At 42.5% G+C, this 18,067-nt stretch overlaps 1 protein-coding gene across 8 annotated transcripts in view; it reads right to left on the bottom strand.

The window, feature by feature from the left end:
* Positions 1–17,532, bottom strand: part of MAP2K5 (mitogen-activated protein kinase kinase 5) — a 933,658-nt gene extending 916,126 nt beyond the window's left edge. For 4 of the 8 annotated variants that reach the window (XR_014541671.1, XR_014541672.1, XR_014541673.1 and 1 more), the window contains exons 1-6: positions 16,743–17,350; positions 12,176–12,224; positions 8,116–8,183; positions 4,740–4,809; positions 2,155–2,195; positions 1,225–1,292 (exon numbers count right to left, since the gene is read on the bottom strand). Coding sequence is in view for 4 of the 8 variants with exons in the window: in XM_083586767.1 (XP_083442893.1) it covers positions 1,225–1,292; positions 2,155–2,195; positions 4,740–4,809; positions 8,116–8,183; positions 12,176–12,224; positions 16,743–16,910 (464 nt within the window). In the remaining 4 variants the exon portion in view is untranslated. Of the gene's footprint in view, positions 1–1,224; positions 1,293–2,154; positions 2,196–4,739; positions 4,810–8,115; positions 8,184–12,175; positions 12,225–16,396; positions 16,505–16,742 lie in introns of those variants that run through there. The other 4 variants (XR_014541674.1, XM_083586768.1, XM_083586769.1 and 1 more) reach the window with 4 other exon arrangements.
* Between the last annotated feature and the right edge of the window lie 535 nt (positions 17,533–18,067).

Below are 18,067 nucleotides of genomic sequence, written 5' to 3'. Positions count from 1 at the left end.
TATAGGAAACTTAAGGTGCAGTGTCTTTATCAGGGCTGGGCGATATCAGCTTTTCAGCGTTGTGATATACCATCAGCCAAACATCACGGTCTGGCAATATACCGCAATGTTGAAAAAATAAACCGCATTGGCCTCAACCTGTCAGTCACCGGTGAAATTGCCACAGCTCTCACCATGGGAGCTAAGGCGGTTTCACCCCACACCTAGCAGGCTGGGACAAGGCAGGTTGTTTGTACGGCTCAGCTGGGGCGCAGGAAGGCTCTCAATCCCCAGAAGAGCCATCCCCTGTGCTCCCCCTGGTTGCAGACAAGCAGGGAGAACATCGGGGATCCTTTGTGAGTTTCTGCTGGGGATGGGGTGCTTCCTTCACTTGCGTAGGAGCCAGCACTGGGCTGGGGGATCCTTTAACTGCTCGGCTGAGCAGAGGGAGGAACAAGTTGTATCAGCGCTTCTCCCTCTGTGCAGTATGAGGGCAGAGTGGGAAGGCGATTACACTCAGTGATATATTGCTGGTGAAACCGCCACTGGTCCTGAGTCCTTCAGCTAGCAACGGTTGCTGGAGGAAGTCGCTAGCAGAGGGACTCAGAAGTGGTGGCGGTTTCACCAGCAATATATCTCCTCCTCATACTGGTCCTGGGCAATATATTTCCCAGGCCTAGTCTTTAAGTTGCTTGATTCACAAGACTTCACTCGTTGGGTCACTAACATTCCCAATTTACAGAGGCTGAAAAGAGATGAGCTGCTCAGAACCCAGTAAGTCAATGGCTAGGAAGGGTCTTGAAATCTGGACTCCGAGGTCCTTGCCCACAATCACTGTGCAATGTATCAAACTGGCTGCCTGATTTCCTACACTGCAATCCATGTAGAGACAACTAGTATTAATCACATAGGAGAATAAAACCCCCACCTGCCCCTACAACTGCCCAATGTGAAACAACCATAAACACAGGACGTCTGTATGTCCACTACAGAGCATGCTAAGTTCTGGACTGGGGCAACTGTGCAGAGAGCGCCTCAAAGAAATAGGTTGTCGAAAGGCACAACAGCCTCAAAGACTTAACATTGCTTTCGACAAGCCACAAAACCTTGCTGAAAACTGGTCAACCAAATCCCCCTGAAGTTATCTGGCATTTCCTTATTTGCTCCTGTTAATTACTATGCAGAAATCACTTCTCAGGTTCTGCTTTAATAAAACGCATGCACACTCTTCCCTTCAATTCTTACCTATTGCTTGGAAGGGAGTCCGGGACGGCTGCGCCACTATTGTTAGCAGACCCTGCTCGCGTATTTACCTGCAGGCAGGAAAGGAATCTTTATCAGTTGTTTCTATTCCGAGGACATGGTTCTAATTAACCTTTAATTTGCCATGAATTTCCTATTTTCTCTAGGAAGGTTAATTAGCTAGTTGCCCATGGTAGAAAGCCACCCTCTATGTAGGTTACCACATTGTGTTATCAAGGAATCATGCTCTTTTATTCACTCTGCATTTGAAATGCTTGGTTAAGTAATACAATCAAGAACAGGCACACAATAAGGCTTTCATTTCATTCCTATTAAATACATCTTGCTCATTCCTCCCCTCCCCTGTGTGACCATTTTGCAGTAATATATCAATTACATTTGTCTAATATGTCACCAGAAAGGCTGAGATATACTCTGCACAACTGTGTATCGTTCGTAATTTGAGATTCATGTAACATTACACAGATGCGTATCGATAAAATGCAAGTTAAAACATAAATATTGCACAATGTTTGGGCTATGCTTAAACCAGTATAGATTAAGTACGTCAAAATTAATATGATCTTCTTTCTTTGTTACAGATCGTTGGCACAGCCCAGGAGCACAGCTCCTGCACAACTCTGATGTCTGAATGGGGCACCAGAAGGAGGAGGAGCACCTTATTTCAGAGAGAGAAAGCAAGAGAGAGATAACAAAAGCAAGAAAAGAAACAAATTTCAGTCACTGATAAACCACACAACTTATTCTGATAGCACAGTCAACACCACACGGAAGGAATCTTTCCTCCACAACGTTTTTAAAAAATCTGCTTGTCAAAGCTCAGAAAGTACCATTTTGTTTGACATTTCAATAAGTGGAACACAGCATTGCAAATCCATCTAAGTTTAATGAAACGATTATTGAAATTCCTACCTTCAGGCCATGTATGTTCCGTTTCCCTGGAGGTTTGCAGGCTGAAACAGTAATTGACTAAATTGTAGAACACATCAGGGCCATTTACAAATTTGCTCAAAATGAAATCTTTTTTTTTTTTTTTAAGAATGAGAGTGATACCAAAATTAGTAGAGAGAGGGAAAATGATTGAGATATGGTTCCCAAAACCCAAAGCAGGAATTACGAAAAAGCGTTTCTAGACCTGCAGGAATGAGCATTTAAAGAAAGATTTGTATTCTGAAAACCAGCTAATATAAATTCTAATTTTATCTTAAATTTCATCAAAATCAATATAACTGTGAGTCATAATGAACATCTTCTAATCCAATTCCCAGTAACTCCTATGTGTTTTTCATTCCTTTTCAGTGTTTTAACTAAACATTTTTTTCAGGAGATGCTGTTTTAGCAGAGGTGATCAAAATACATTTGGGGTGGGTGAGGGTAAATGATGACACAGCTATGCCAATGTGCCAGACACCCACACCATGTAACTGGGATCAATGCTGCCGGCACATTCTGTTCTGCATTTTCCACACTGAAAACCCAAAGCTGGAGTTTCAAATTTGACTGCCTTAGGACACCAAGGAGCAGGCATGGCATAAATTGAGATGATCTCCTTGGTTATTTACACAAAACCCATGACAGGCTGTTATGAAATATAGGTTTTTAAGATGAAGTACTGCAGAGTGAGAAAGAATTATTTCCTTAAAACCTTTCGAACTCCACATTGACTTTTCCCCCGCCCCCCCGCCCCCCCCATGCAGTGGATATGCTTTTGTCAAATGTTAAAGCCACAAAGGCTTCGAGCTATATGTTACGGACAGTTCCCATTTTAAAACTACAGTGCCCTACAAATTGTATGTTAAAGGGCCTGTCAATTTTGATTGATTGTCTGGGAAAGGATGAATTTGATTTTTTCCCCCTTCTCCCCACCACCCATTCTCAGAAATACATGCATTTCACTCCAGCTTTTGACAGGAGGAAACAATGCTATTTATTAGTCAAAAGGACACATATGATAGTTATTAAACACAGCAGTTAGGATCAGCCCATGCAATTTAAGCTATGGAAAATATTACCATTATATTTTTAAATAAGAAATAACGGGTTGCTAGTTTAAGGGCAAAAGCTGGGAGGGAAATCTGAAAAGCAGCCAATGAAAATGCAATCAGCCATTCCTAATTTGGGAGTGGAAGGGCCAGAAGAGTAAATAATATTTTAGTATTAAATATTTAACCAAGTGCCCTTTCTTTGCAGGTTATATATTAGTAACAAACTTCATTAGGTGCAGAGTTAAGCCCTGATTGGAGAACAATTTAAAATTCCACAATCAATTTCTAGCACACAGCATCACGGCAACCTTAATTCTGGATAGCAGTGGGGTAACTTCAGGAATTGCAAGCTTCATTTTTGGTGCTTTAAGCTGCAATCCTAACCCCATTTTAACCCTTAGGGGTAAGACCCATTGAACTGAATAGCATATACCTCTGGGTAGACATGGTTAAGATTGCACTGCAAATTATTTCATCCCTTTGATTTAATTCTGAGCCCTGTGGGTTTCCACCCTACTCCGACCTCCACTAAATAAAAACCAAACAGGCTTATCTGCATTTAATGAGTTACATGTTCTAACCCAATTGCATGCATGCCTTTAAACTATGTCTATCTTGCAAACAGATTTCAAGCACTTGTTACAAAAACGTGCTTCACCAAAAAAGATGGGGCGGACGTAGGGCAAATTTGCGCTTTAAAAAATTAATTCTCTTTTTATACTTGCGTCTGGGATGTACTGGAAAGAGCTTTGAAATTGACATAGTGAGCCTTCCTCTCACTGGTGGGATCCACAAAGATTGCATGCTTCCCTCATCAAGAATGAAAAAGGACCTCTACATCCTAAACCCACATTCTCTTCCACACAACTGATCTCTAAACTGCCAGTGCTGTCAAGACTCCTTTTGAGATCTTATTAGCATGTGTTAGAGAATCCTGTTGGTTAATTGCCCAATTCAAACTTCAGAGAGTTACAAGTAATGAAAAGTCTAGAGTGTTTTTAATTGGAAAGCTTGTGTTATGATTATTTGTATACTATCAGTTAACTGATGAAGAGTATAATTTTTAATTATTTTAATTAATTTATTGCAAGGACATTTACTTAGAGAATTTAAAGCCATCTCTCTTAACAACTATACTTTCAGAGATGGGAAAGGGGAAAATTACATATCGTGTTAAGATACATGTGTTAAGAAAAGATCCCCCTTAGACCAGGTATTGACAAGATTCCAATTTTTGCTGTCCCACGCAAGTAGCAAAGAAGTGGACCACCCAACAGAGTTAGTGGTTGCTAGCTGCATAGGCCTGACTTCACTGATTAATCTGCTTGGCATCTAAAATCTGGTCTGGAGAATGACTTTTTATCTGCAGAAACTGTGGTGTCCCCAGAATAATGGATCCCTCCTTCCAAAACTAAGACATAAATGTGACATTACATGCCTCTGAACCCGTAATCACCGATAAAGCAGCTTATAGATACATTGGCTGGCAATTAAAACTTTTTAAAACATTACCTCTTGGATAGATCTGCAGAGGCACTATTAACTGTCCATTTACTTCCTGTTCCATGACTGTGGTGTAATACTACAAAAGGATGTACAAGAAAGAGAGAAATCATTCAGTTATATACACAGACTGGCAACAGCGTGTCTCCCTGAATTCAACAGTTCCAGAGAGACCAAGCTAATTGCAGCAAAGAGATTGACTAATGCTCTTTCTTTCAGCTGTCACCAAGACATTTTGCCCTCTTCGTTGAATTCACAGCAGTATTTTGTTTTTAAAGTGGCAACTGAACCCTTGCTTACTGACTGCAAAAGAACAACTGTAAAGGGGCTTCCAATTTCCTACAGGGGCAGTTTTAAGACTTTAGTATTAACTTTAAAGGCCCTAAACAGTTTGGGACCAAGGTGTCTGAAAGAGTGTCTGCTCCTGCACAGACCTGCCTGATCCCTGCAATCAGCTTCAGATGCCCTCCTGGTTGTGCCACAAGCTGCAGATCTCCGCCTGGCAACAACCGTGAACTGTTTTTTACCACTACGATTGAATATTTTGTATTTTGTATTTCTATTTGTGTAAATCGCCTGGAAATGGCAACAGTGATATATAAATATTTTGAAATAAGCCAAGCATGGTAAGCTTTATCATTTCTGTAGCCTTGCAAGGAGCTTTACAATTATCATTATCCTTTTTTCTTTACTTGAGTTTGCACAATAGGCCAGCGATGCCTCAGATTTACTCACAGGGAACCCCAGTACAAGATGCGGGAATGGCCACTAGCTTTGAAAAAGGCTTAAATGCACACATGGAGACATCTGCCAGTAGTCAAGAGTGCTAAATGCAACCTCTTTCACATAGTATATGCTGAGGACAAACAGGGATGGCCAACATTTGTATATTCTCTGCTCCTACCAGGAGTGTAGAAGCAGCTGGCTGGCCAACACTGTCAACAAAATCCTGGGCAAGATGGATCTTGGGCCTAATCTAGGTAACACAGTTCTTTGTTCTAACAGAAGATGGGAAGCTGTGAATTGACCAAGCCATCCAGAAACTCAAGAGCTGAATGGAGATTTGAATCCCCATAGACTGCCCATGTTCTACACCAGGATGGCTAACCTTTGGTCCTCCAGATGTTGCTGGTCTACAATTCTCATCATCCCTGGTCATGAGGGTTGGAGGGTAACACGCTAGCCACCCCTGCTCTACTCTATATGCTGGACCATGGTGTCATTCTCCTCTAGCAAGAAGCAGAGAAAAGTAGCATGAACTTAAAAGCAGATATCTGAGATATGCTCCAAGGGCCAGTACCAGCCTCAGATCCCAGATTATAACAGTGCAACTCCCACTCATTTCATTGGGGCTTACACCACTGAGGTTCATAGTAGATTTTGCCCTATGTTTCTTTAAAAATAAAAAAGTAATGTCGCTTTCTCCATTACTCAAACAGAGATGACAAGTAAATGAAATATCAATCATGTCAGCTGTCAACCTTTTGGGACAGCAATAACTGTTAACAAGTAGTCTGGAAAAATTGTCCAAAAATGATTTGTCCTCCACATATGAGCACTTGAGGTTGCCATGGAAAGTTAAGATGCCAGTGGCTATTTGGAACATTGTTCAGGTATTCTTTTTAATGGAAAATTTGCCAGTTATTGATCCAAAACGTGTACCCTTTGCTTCCAGATGGCTGCGAGCAACTTTCCAATCAGTGGCTGTCAAAAAAATTACTGCCTTTTTATACCAATAGAAGGCAACGGGGGCAGTGCAGCCCTACTGTCACTTAATGCCTCTCTCTTAATTAACCAAAAGTACCATAAGAAATTCATTCATTCATTGCTATAGGGATTATAAAATAGGTTGTTGGTTTTCTAAAACACCTTTTTGTCTTATATAGCAAATTTAATATGGCATTACTTTCAAACAGCTTGTGGCAGTTTCTGAACAACCTTGGAATATATGTGGTTCACATGTGAACCAAAACAAAGCCTTTGCCAAAGCTGACCTCTATTATATCATTTATTTCTCAGTTAAAAACAAATCTTCAGTTTGCTTTGACAATAGCATAGCCTGAAAAGGCCTGGCACTCACTCCTGCAGGCTGCAACTTCTCAAAACTATGATGTTATGACTCACATACCATACCAAAAACTCCCTGCAGTTTCAGGGGCAATTTGCCATGCAGAATGAGTGGACTGGGCATTAGTGAAACACAAGTGCAAAACTCTCTTGAGTGCACAGAGTGAGCTGCATGCATTTTTAGACAAGGGACGTAAGTTCCTCTGTACACAAGCTTTCCTTCAGTGGGAAGGGCAGTGGGGACAGGTATTCCAGCAGTCCTCCCTTCATTGAAATGACTGGGAATTTGCTGCACACCATGACGTTCCAAGTGGACACTGGAGACTCCTTGTGCATAAGGAACCCCTGGGTTAGGTTATCAGAGCGCAATGTAGAACTCAGGTCTGCACTGAAGAACTGTCGATCATTGTATCTTTTTAGGAAGAAAAGATATGGAAGACCAATGAATTGTGTTACTCTATTTTAATTGGGGGGAGGGGAGATAATAGCTAAACTCATGCTCATTTATAAAACACAAAGGACAAGTCATTTATAAAGTTATATACAAGTCATTGAGATTCAATGAATAACCTTGTTTTCATATTTTTACAGTTATTAAAAGACAATACATCTTTAAAATCTTCTCTGCATGCTGAGCCTGCAGCTAAAATATAACTCTTCTGAGAGAAGGGGTGAAAAAGTCTCCAGATGAAAGCAGATTTTGTTTTTAAAAAACACATTTTTTTTAGAGCCGAGGGGTTCATTTTTAATGAGCCGTTACTTTAAGTACTGCATAAAAAAACACAAGAAATTGATAGTCCATTTAGTTTGCACTATATCTAATGCAAAAGTCATTAGGATGCATTACTCTCAATGTTCATGATATGATCTGTAAGTGTAGTTGCTTTTTTCCCCTCTAAAAAAGGAATGAGCACTTCAAAGTTTCATGCGAGATCTCTGCACCAAACCAATAGAATAAATAAATAAATAATACACCCTCCGTTTGCCTTTTAACAGAAAAACACCAGAAAAAGGGGTGGAGGAGGAATGAATGAATCTGATCAGAAGCCACCAGAAGCATCTGCAAAAGTCAGACTGAAATGAAGTCATAGGACTCTTTGTATCTGCCATTCAGTTCAAAGTTTCAGGAGATGTGGATTATGGCTGAAATCTCACATGATTATTTATGTATTTACTGAATAAAATTTATATACTGCTTGACTGTAAAAAAACAAAACCCCTCAATAATTTACCAAAAAGACCCACAGCCCCAATAGCACTATTAGTAAAATCAATTAAAACATTCAAAAAATTAAAACTAGCTATAGGAAATACCTACATAGGACAGCATCGCTTTCATTTCTTCATCACTTCGAACAGTAATCCTATCACCGTCCTCATCTTCATCTGTAAAAAAGCCCATGTCTTTAGAATTATTAGTTCAAAAAGAATAGCAAACATTTTACAAAAAGGAACCTTATGTTGTATGCCTTAGCAAACAAAACTATAGTGAATGGATTTTAAAACAATAACAAATCAAGGCAAAAGGATAAGAATGCACTGTTAACCAAATAAATTTCAGATGTATAGTATTTCCTAGTATAGCCCATAAAAAGCTTCCTTACACCAAACCAAATCACTGGCCCATTTAGCTCAATAACTATCTACACCAGCCCTACACCAGCCTTTCTCAACCGTGGATCTCCATATGGTGTTGGACTACAACTCCCATCTTCCCTAGCAAGCAGAACCAAGGGTCAGGAAGTACAGTGGTGCCTCGGGTTAAGTACTTAATTCGTTCCGGAGGTCCGTACTTAACCTGAAACTGTTCTTAACCTGAAGCACCACTTTAGCTAATGGGGCCTCCTGCTGCTGTCACGCCGCTGGAGCACGATTTCTGTTCTCAACCTGAAGCAAAGTTCTTAACCCAAGGTACTATTTCTGGGTTAGCGGAGTCTGTAACCTGAAACGTCTGTAACCTGAAGTGTATGTAACCCGAGGTACCACTGTATGGGAGTTGTAATCCAACAACATCTGGGGACCCAAGGTTGAAAAAGGCTTGACTAAACTGACTGGCATTGGCTCTTCAAGGTTTCAGACAGGGGTCTCTCCCATCCCTACTTGGAGATACCAGTGATTGAACTAGGGAGCCTCTGCATGCAAATCAGGTGCTCTGCCACTGAACTATGTCCCTTCCCGAATGAGAAGAGAGTGAACAAGGACAGAATGCTGAAAGTCATACAAATGTTATACCTTCAGATACAGTGGTATCTCGGGTTAAGAACTTAATTCATTCTGGAGGTCCATTCTTAACCTCAAACTGTTCTTAACCTGAGGTACCACTTTAGCTAATGGGGCCTCCCGCTGCCACCATGCGATTTCTGTTCTCATCCTGAAGCAAAGTTCTTATCCTGAGGTACTATTTCTGGGTTAGCGGAGTCTGTAACCTGAAATGTCTGTAACCTGAAGCATCTGTAACCTGAGGTACCACTGTATGGCCTACAGCTTCACATCCTGTGTATTATTTTTTTTTTTTCTGCCAAGGATGATTTACATTTATTCAGATAGAATTAAATGGCTGTAGAATTTCAGGTCATAACAGAACTATTATGTTCATCTATACAGGTGTTGATGCTCTAGGAAGTTGGATTTAGGATAAATATTAGGAAGAAGTATGGTTGCAAAGGCAACCATAGGTGATGCTTTCCTTCCTACTTGCTCCCTGCCCCCCATTCCTTCGCATTGTCAAAATATAGATTAAACTCTCCAGGACAGAAGCTTGTCCATTTTTGCTTATCTTATTCTGTAAACTCTGTGCTGCAGTCACAATGCTGTGGGTAGAAGATACCCTGGTGTCAAACTAGAAAATTCATTATATAACAAGGGTTGGCAGAAAGTAGATCAGGATCTACCCGTAGATCCAAGTGATTTGAAGTAAATCAGTAAGGATCTCTGACTCTCAGCTGTTTAAGAACACAGCAACAACACAGTGAAAAATGCTGGGGTGGGGGAGAGTGGATTGTTGCGTGAAAGGACTATGGCCCGAGTTCCGTTCTGCCACTAAAAGCACATTTCTGTGTTCAGAATTCTAAAGTGTTTGCCTTCTGCACCTGGCTCCAGTTGGAGGATCTTGGGGTTCTGGTGAAGAAGATGAAAGCATGAAATCTGCTTTTCCCCTGCTCTGCAACACCATTTCTCAAAAGGAGACCGGAACACAAGCCTTCATTTAAAAATACAGTTTTTTGTATCTTCAACAGAAGCCATTAGAATAGTAACTGCTATGAAAATTCTCAACACAATCTGGCTCTGAATGAAAAGAGCTATTAAAAAAGAACAGAACAGAAAAGAAAACAGAATCCTGTTAAAACAGACACCTTGAAGGAATATTTTGTCGTGAGGGGCCACCATTTGAAAAGCCAATTGAAACAACTAAGAAAGCACTTCATTACTGTAGATTAGCTCTAAAAGCAACACAAGCTTTGGAATCCTCAGGTAAAGCACAGTGTCTTTCGTGTTCTTAACACAGAAACATTTCTGCACAAGACAGATGGTTGATGGGTATTAAAGGAAGTAGGGTCTGTCTAAAACAAAAGAGCATAATTTGTTATTTGGAGGTGGGGGGAAACCTACTAGACACTGTATTTCTCAGATTAAGTAGGAAGATTTTTTACCACCCCACTGGGAATAAAATGTATGGAATCACCCTCAAAATTATTCTGCTCAACACAAAGGTTCAGACGGGGTTTACCAAGCCCCTCTGCTTGCCTAGAGCACAAACAACATGATATCCCAGCCCATTACGGAAGCAAAAGTAGAACTAAAATAAAATAAAGCCTGGATTTTACTAATGTCACATCCTCATAAGACACCAAATAGAATGCAGCAGATGGCAGTCAAATATTCCAAAGCAATCTTTGCAAAAGATGCAGTGTGTCATGCACAATGCAAAACGGTTTGGGATAAAAGGGCCATAACGAGCCATATGTCGTTAGTCGTTTTATTTGTAGCAACATGGCGTACAACAGCGAAAGGCCCATCAAGGTCCAATGGTGAGGGAGAACTACAGCCCCAGGTAGAGGCAGACACAGAAGACACACTGGAGATAGCAATAACTAAGCAAACAGGAGAGAAAGCTGCTGTGGATAGCAATTAAATGCCTCCGAGAAAGCCATCAAGTAGCTGAGAAGATGCTTAAACCAGTAAATTTCAGGCCTTCAGCATGGAGAAGATAACCCTGAAACCAAGCAGCATCAATATACGTTAACATATTTCTGATGCCACTTAAATGGCAGGGGAAACAATGTCATGCCGGTGTAAAATGACAGGGTAAAACCAAGAACTGGAAAGCACAGCAGCAGATGTGAAATCTATATGTCAAGACAAGTTCTGCCTAAAGGTGTCAGTAATGTGGATTACTGCTCTGGCTGCAGTGCCTGCTCCTGGCACACAAGAGTTCAGTGGAGGTTGATGCACAAAGCAGGAAAGCTGAAAGGACAGTCTTGGCAGCAAGCAGATGTCTTCACACAAACAGTTATAACACCTTGACCAGACCCAAACTCTTAAAACCCTTTCCATGTCTCAAGACCTCTTCCCCAGCAATAGAATAATTATTAATAATAAAATAATGCTTTTCCCTGTTCACGGCAAGTGTGCAATCTCTATACAACAATCGTGTAAGCCATGCCAGTCTCATTTCCCACGTAATACAGACTGAGGGCAGGGGAGTGGGCCTGAAAGATAGCAGCTTGCTTAAGACCACCCATTAGGTTCATAGCTGAGCTGAGGTTTGAACCTAAGGTATCCAGTCCATAGTGTACGGTCTCTACCATTACTTTACACAGCCCAGTACTGACAGTTCTGCCATCAAGAGCTAGATATCAGGAACTTGCAAAGATTAAGCTTTCGGAGACTTGAGCTGAGACAATAGCTGTTCTCCCACTAACAGAATGATCAGGGATGAGAGCCACCTGATTCTAGAGAATATGACATTTCAGCAACCAATCTAATGTTCTACATTTGTACACTCCACTCTTCTGAAAGCTAGCTACTGATTTCTGCTTTTAATAATAATAATAAAATCTGAAAATTAAAATCTCAGCCTACAAAGCCTCCAGGTACTTTATACTTTTCATTTAATTTGAGCAATATAATTGCAGCGCGCACAAAGAGCACTGTAAGGTCATGCTGGTAATTAAAGCTATATTGTAGAAATATGCACTCTCAAAATGTGATTAAATAATAAAATATTACTTAGCTTGGGATCATCATTAAACTTGCATTCATATATAAATATTTAACTGTAGCATATCTGAACATAAATAATATGTAGTTGTCATTTTTTTAAATAAATAATACGAGTACTGAGCTATCCTCAGACTCATATTCATACTCATACTCACATTCAAAAGCTGTTGTCGTCGCATCAGGCAGAACCTGACTGATCACATCCTGCAAAATAAAAATAAAAATGGAGGCAGAGTGAGCTATATTTTTATCAACCCTTTTTGTAGAACCATTTACTTTCAGATCCTTTATTAGCACATTCACAGGTTGTTCTCTCTTGCTGCTGGAATAGAAGATACCAAAAGCAAAACCAAGTCACAGGGCCATAGAGTTAGAAGTCACCTCAAGGGTTATCTAGTCCAATTACCTCCCCTACCAATGCAGAAAACCTGCTCATCTAGCAATTTAGATAGGAGGGCCATCCAGTCTCTGCTTTTAAACTTCTAACAAAAAATAGAGTCCACCACCTTCTGAGACAGTCTGTTACTGTTGAATAGCTCCTTCACAGTTCTTCCAAATGATTAGCCAATATGACCAATCATGTAATTTGAACCCATTAAGTCATCCCCTGGAGCAACAGAACACAAATTTGCACCATCATTTATGTGTAACCCCTTATAATGTATTGCATTGCTTCTTTAACATCACTTCCTAAGGCTCTTCTCCCTTGGATTTCTTTCCCCTTCAACCTTTCCTCATAAGACCTGGTCTCTAGACCAATCATGATCTTTGTCATCCTCCTCTGGAAATGTTCATTTGGCAATATTTTTCTTAAACTGAGGTGCCCCAGAAATTGGCACAGTATGTCAAAGAAGATCCAACCAAGGTCTGAGTGACACCTTTACTTCTTATGCCCTGGACACTATACTTTTCTTCATGTAGCCAAGAATCCCATTAGCCATTTTAACCAATGCATACTATTGCTGGCCTGTGGTTTACTAAAATCCCAGATACTCTTCACATCTACCGCTGCAAGGTTAGGGGGTCACCTGTCCTTTATTTGTGCATCAGATTTTGTATACTCAAATGCAAAACTCTACATTTATCTCAGATGAAATTCATTCTGTATACTAAGTTGGATCCTCCAGCCACTTTGGTGTCACCTGCAGATTGGGTGTACCTTCATCCAAATATTTTCCTTCATCATGCATTCAGTAAGCATGTGTCAAGTATACTGCCACAGAAGAGGACACTCTAATCCAGCGTTCGAAACTCCCCTTGTTCTAGGCGTGTTTTGCGACAGGGAATTTCATTAATGTGAGCAGTTTCTGAGCTCTGGGCGCACTACTGTGTCTAAGATTTCAGATTAAAACTGCTACTGCTGGAAGGAAAGGAGGACCTTTTTCTGCTTCCCGACTTCCAGCCACTCTCTGAAGACTGGAGAAGAGACCCTCGTAAGAATATAAGGGGGTGGGGCAGGGGGTGTAGGGCTTTGTTTGTTGCAGTCTTCGGATGAGGACTACACCATGTGAGTTATGAACGTAAGATTTTAGCTGCAGTTCATTCATTTTCAGCTTTGTATTCTTGTTATAAAAAAAGCATGCCTAGACACTCCACTGCGGCACCCATAACCTAGGTTTAAGGTGCTATTTAGCTCCTAGCTTTCTCTTCTCAGTTTCTAACACTGCTCTAATCCAACCCTCTCTCCCCAGGAAGACAGAACTACTCATACTCTATTAAAGTAATTGAATGCTGAACATGCACTAACCTGGAGGCAAACTCAAGTGCAGAAATGACTATATGGCTAGATAATAAATAAATAAATAAAATGTACCTTAAGAACCCAGTTTCCAAAATACATGCCAAGTTTTACTTCACTAGTGTCATATGTTACCAGCTTCACTAGGAAAATAGCCTTTGGTACGCTTTAAGCTAATGTGAAAGTGCCACTGACAAGAATGTAAACAGGGTGATCTGGAAATCCGAGTTGGGAAAGTAGCCATTATCTTCAAAGTCTATACATGATAAATGATGTAAAGTTTGGGTTCACAGAGAAACAGCAGAGCGTCTTTTTCCTTTTACCACTGGTCAGGCTTCTTTAACTGCACATACAAAAGACTGGTTGAACCACATTAAAAGTTTGTTATTACATGACTCTCTGAGTATCAAGAGCTCAAGATTCAGCACTCTAAAAGCTCAAGATTCAGCACTCTAAAAGGGAACCCATTGTGGACATTGGAAGCTCAGGTGTATAGCACTAAGCTATGGCCAAAATTTGTCCCTTCTTGCAAAAGAAAGGGATTGTTCCAGATTCTTAAGCAGTATTCTTTTCAGACTCCAGACTCACCTTTTGCCTAAATGTGCATTTGGGGACCTTCATAACTTTTTTGCTGTTGCCACCCACCTTAGGTCAGGCTGTGACCTAGTAGCGGATCCTAACTTTGTTGGCATCCATCTGACTCGAGAGACAGTGGAGTGTGCCTCTGGGAGTGAAGTCAAACCTCTGTGTTAGCAGCACCAAAAAGACATCTCTAGGGTGTATGGAGGTCCTGGGCTGCCCAGATGACAGGATCCACCCAACCCCTTGGCCTCACTGATCAACCAGCTGAACCTAAATATTAGAGAACCTCAGAAATATTTACCAGAACTTTTTTTGTGAAAACTGTCTATGTGATGCAAGAAGAACGTAAAGCAGGTCTGCCTGGTGGTTTTGGTTAATTTCATACAAATCTACCACACATCACCAGCTTTCTGCACTGTAAAAGAAGTTGCCATCATTCAAAAGTTAAAAAATTGTTCTTCCTTTTAACTATGCTGCAGTTCTATGCACAGACCTTGGGAACAAGCACCATTGAACTTCTTTCCAAGTAAAGATGCATAGGACAAATTATCACAGTACATGCACTAATTGACTTACCAATGAGTATTTGTGCTATCTAGGTTTCTTGCAAATCCTTCCATGTCCCACTACAGGTGTTAATGAAATCATATCACCAGTCTGCTACTATAAAACATTAAAAGCAATACCCATTTAACATATATTTAAGAACTAATTATCCTTTGCAGACACTAGTTATTCTCACTGCCATTAAAGTTCCTTCTTACAATTTTCTCCTTTACATATCTGCCAACTAAGATTGTACTTCACAATCTAACAAGGTGGGCTTGAGTCCATAAAAACCTATGCCATGATACATTCATATGGGCTCATCCACACTTCCGTTTTTCCTGTGATTTCCCAGCACAGGTCCAAGAGAATTTTCATTTGCCTCCTTGCTCTCCCCTGGAAAATCCACTGTTTACTGCTGAATCAGAATAAACATCAACCCACAGTTTGCTCTGATTCAAACTTAGTCTTGTAAGGTGCCACAAGACTCTGACTGTTTTTCCTGCAGGAGACTAACACAACTAGGTAAAGGTAAAGGGACCCCTGACCATTAAGTCCAGTCGCGGACGACTCTGGTGTTGCGGCGCTCATCTTGCTTTACTGGCCGAGGGAGCCGGCATTTATCCACAGACAGCTTCCGGGTCATGTGGCCAGCATGACTAAGCCGCTTCTGGTGAACCAGAGCAGCGCACGGAAACGCTGTTTACCTTCCCGCCGGAGCAGTACCTATTTATCTACTTGCACTTTGATGTGCTTTTGAACTGCTAGGTTGGCAGGAGCAGGGGCCGAACAACGGGAGCTCACCCCGTCGCGGGGATTTGGCAAGCCCTAGGCTCTGTGGTTTAGGCAACAACTACTCATCTTCAAATGCCTGGAGTTGCACACCACATCACAAGTCATTATTGCTATAAAAAAGGAGCGGGGAGTTACTATCATTAAAATTGTGATCTGGGAAGTCTATTCACTAACCCAAAACAATATGCTGCTGGAGAGGAAGCAATTCTGAAGGCTTTATTACATTTCTCTCCCAGACCTGTGTTTCAGAAAAGCTGGTGCACCTTGTGCCTTTTGACTACTCTGATAGAGTGGTGCTTCCAGATAGGTGCGTATTTATTAAAATATTTGTATACCCCTATATCATTAAAAAATATCAAAACACTTTATAGCAATAAAAACATAAAAAATATGTAATAAAACCATTAAAACGTTAAAAACATGACTGGATTTGGGCCCCTCCTGTGTACAGCATTCACAGGACACAGGCATCAAAATGCCAACACCCAACTAACCCAGGTAAACACTTTCCAAGGAAAAATGTGATAAATTTCCAACAACCAGCTTACAATCTGGATGCAGAATTCCTTATCTTTCTCTGAAACCTCCCTAAGTGGAAAAGGAGCTTCCAATTCACTGGACAAAACTGAAATTCTCCATTGCTGCAAATGCAAAGAGGGGGAGCCCGGGTCTACTTCGCAGCAGCTGCGGGGTAGAGTGGGATGGAGATAACCACCTTTTAATCCGGAGTGTAGGTTGTGGGGTGGGGGGAGAAGGCACGCAAAACAAACCCCACGGAACAAGCAAGAAGATATCCGGTCCTCGCCCCAACCCCACATCTCCAATAGGGGTAAGTTGCGGCGTTTCGAAACCGAAGCCCCCCACCGGAAGGCGGTGGAAATGCGAGGTAAGTGGCAGGGAAGAAGCCGCCACTACTCCGCCAAATACCCCCAGGATAGCGCAATAGACAGCGCACCCGGGGCACCCACCCACCCATATTCCCCTGGCACCTCACGCCCGGGCTAATGGGGAGGGGTGCCCCGAGTGACACCCCCCACCCCCATATTCCTCCTCTCACTCACCAGGACGTCCCTGAAGAGCAGCTGAGGCGCCGGGTGGACCGTCCAGTCCACGGCGCCGCCGTCCGGGACGCGGATGCGGATGACCAGCGCCGGGTTGGGGGGCTCCATGGCGGGGCTGGGGCCGGCGGCTGAGGCGGCGTCGGCGTCGCCCACGGCCAGTAAGAGCATCCCCGGAGCAGCCGAGGGAGACGGAGCGGGCGAAGGAGGCTCGCTCACATGGCTTGCCCGGACTAGGCCGAGGCGGGCCTGAGAGGAAGGCAGGAAGAAGGAGCCGGACGGGATTCCCCCCCAGGCGCGGCTAGGCCCAGGCGGGCGCCTTCGTCGCGGAGAGGAAGGCTGGGAAAGCTGAGGGGAGGCGCCGGCGATAGTGCAGCCGCCGCTGCGCCGGGGAAGGGGGCAGCCGGGCAGGAGTTCGCCGGGGCAGGAAGGCCCCCTTCGCCGCAACGGGGACGGCCTCCCAAGCCGGGCCTCGCCCCCGCCGGCGCCACAGCAGCCCCTTTTCCCTTCAAGGGCTGGAGGCTCCGATGCCCCGCGGAATGACTCTTTCTTTCTCTCCCCCCCACCCCCTGCTCTCCCCAGTTAGGCCGCCTTTGCTAAACGTCACCCATGCCGCGTCTCCCCCCCCCCCCCCAGCATACACGGCGGATATTTCCTGATCGCTCAAACACAGACTTATTTTTCTGAAGTCTCGTTTCCCGTATTTCTGCATTGCGTGCCTGCATTGTGTGCAAAAGCCCACAATGAAAACCACCACCATTTAAGTGTGCGCGTGCAAGGTAATATGCATAAATATGCGCATAGCGAAACTTTTTCCATCAGCTCCACCGAAAGTACCAGCAGCTTTCAGCTTCTCCTCTTCCTGAAAGTCTTTCCTTCACAGCAGGTCATTCCAAGAACTCTGTAAGTAATGTATGTGTTGTGTACACACCAGGCCTTTAAAGAGCATTCCAAACACGTACTTTTCCCTCCAGGCATTCTGGGCACCGGAGTTTACCTCTGACGGTTGCAATTTCCTGCAACCCTTAACAAACTGCAGCACCCCGAATTTATTTGAAAGGGAAAGAATATGTTTGAATGTCCTTTTACAGGTACTGTATAATGTGTAGCTGTGTTTGTGTTTTTCCTCCTCCCCTCCACATTCCCTTTCCTTTTGTGTTGTGTCTTTGGAACTAAAGCTGAGAGCAGGGACTGACGTATCATTGACATTTGTAAGCTACTCTAGAAGCCTGATTTGGCTGAAGATTGAGAGTATTGAAAAAAGCCAAAACATTAAAAAGGTTTGAAATGTCAACTTTCTTCCCTTCCCCCTTGAAAAACAGTCAGCA

The sequence above is a fragment of the Podarcis filfolensis genome (assembly GCF_964270895.1).
Source record: "Podarcis filfolensis genome assembly, chromosome: 14".
NCBI classification, from domain to species: Eukaryota; Metazoa; Chordata; class Lepidosauria; order Squamata; family Lacertidae; genus Podarcis; species Podarcis filfolensis.
Note: the sequence above shows the minus strand (reverse complement) of the source record. Positions and strands in the feature narration are given on the sequence as shown.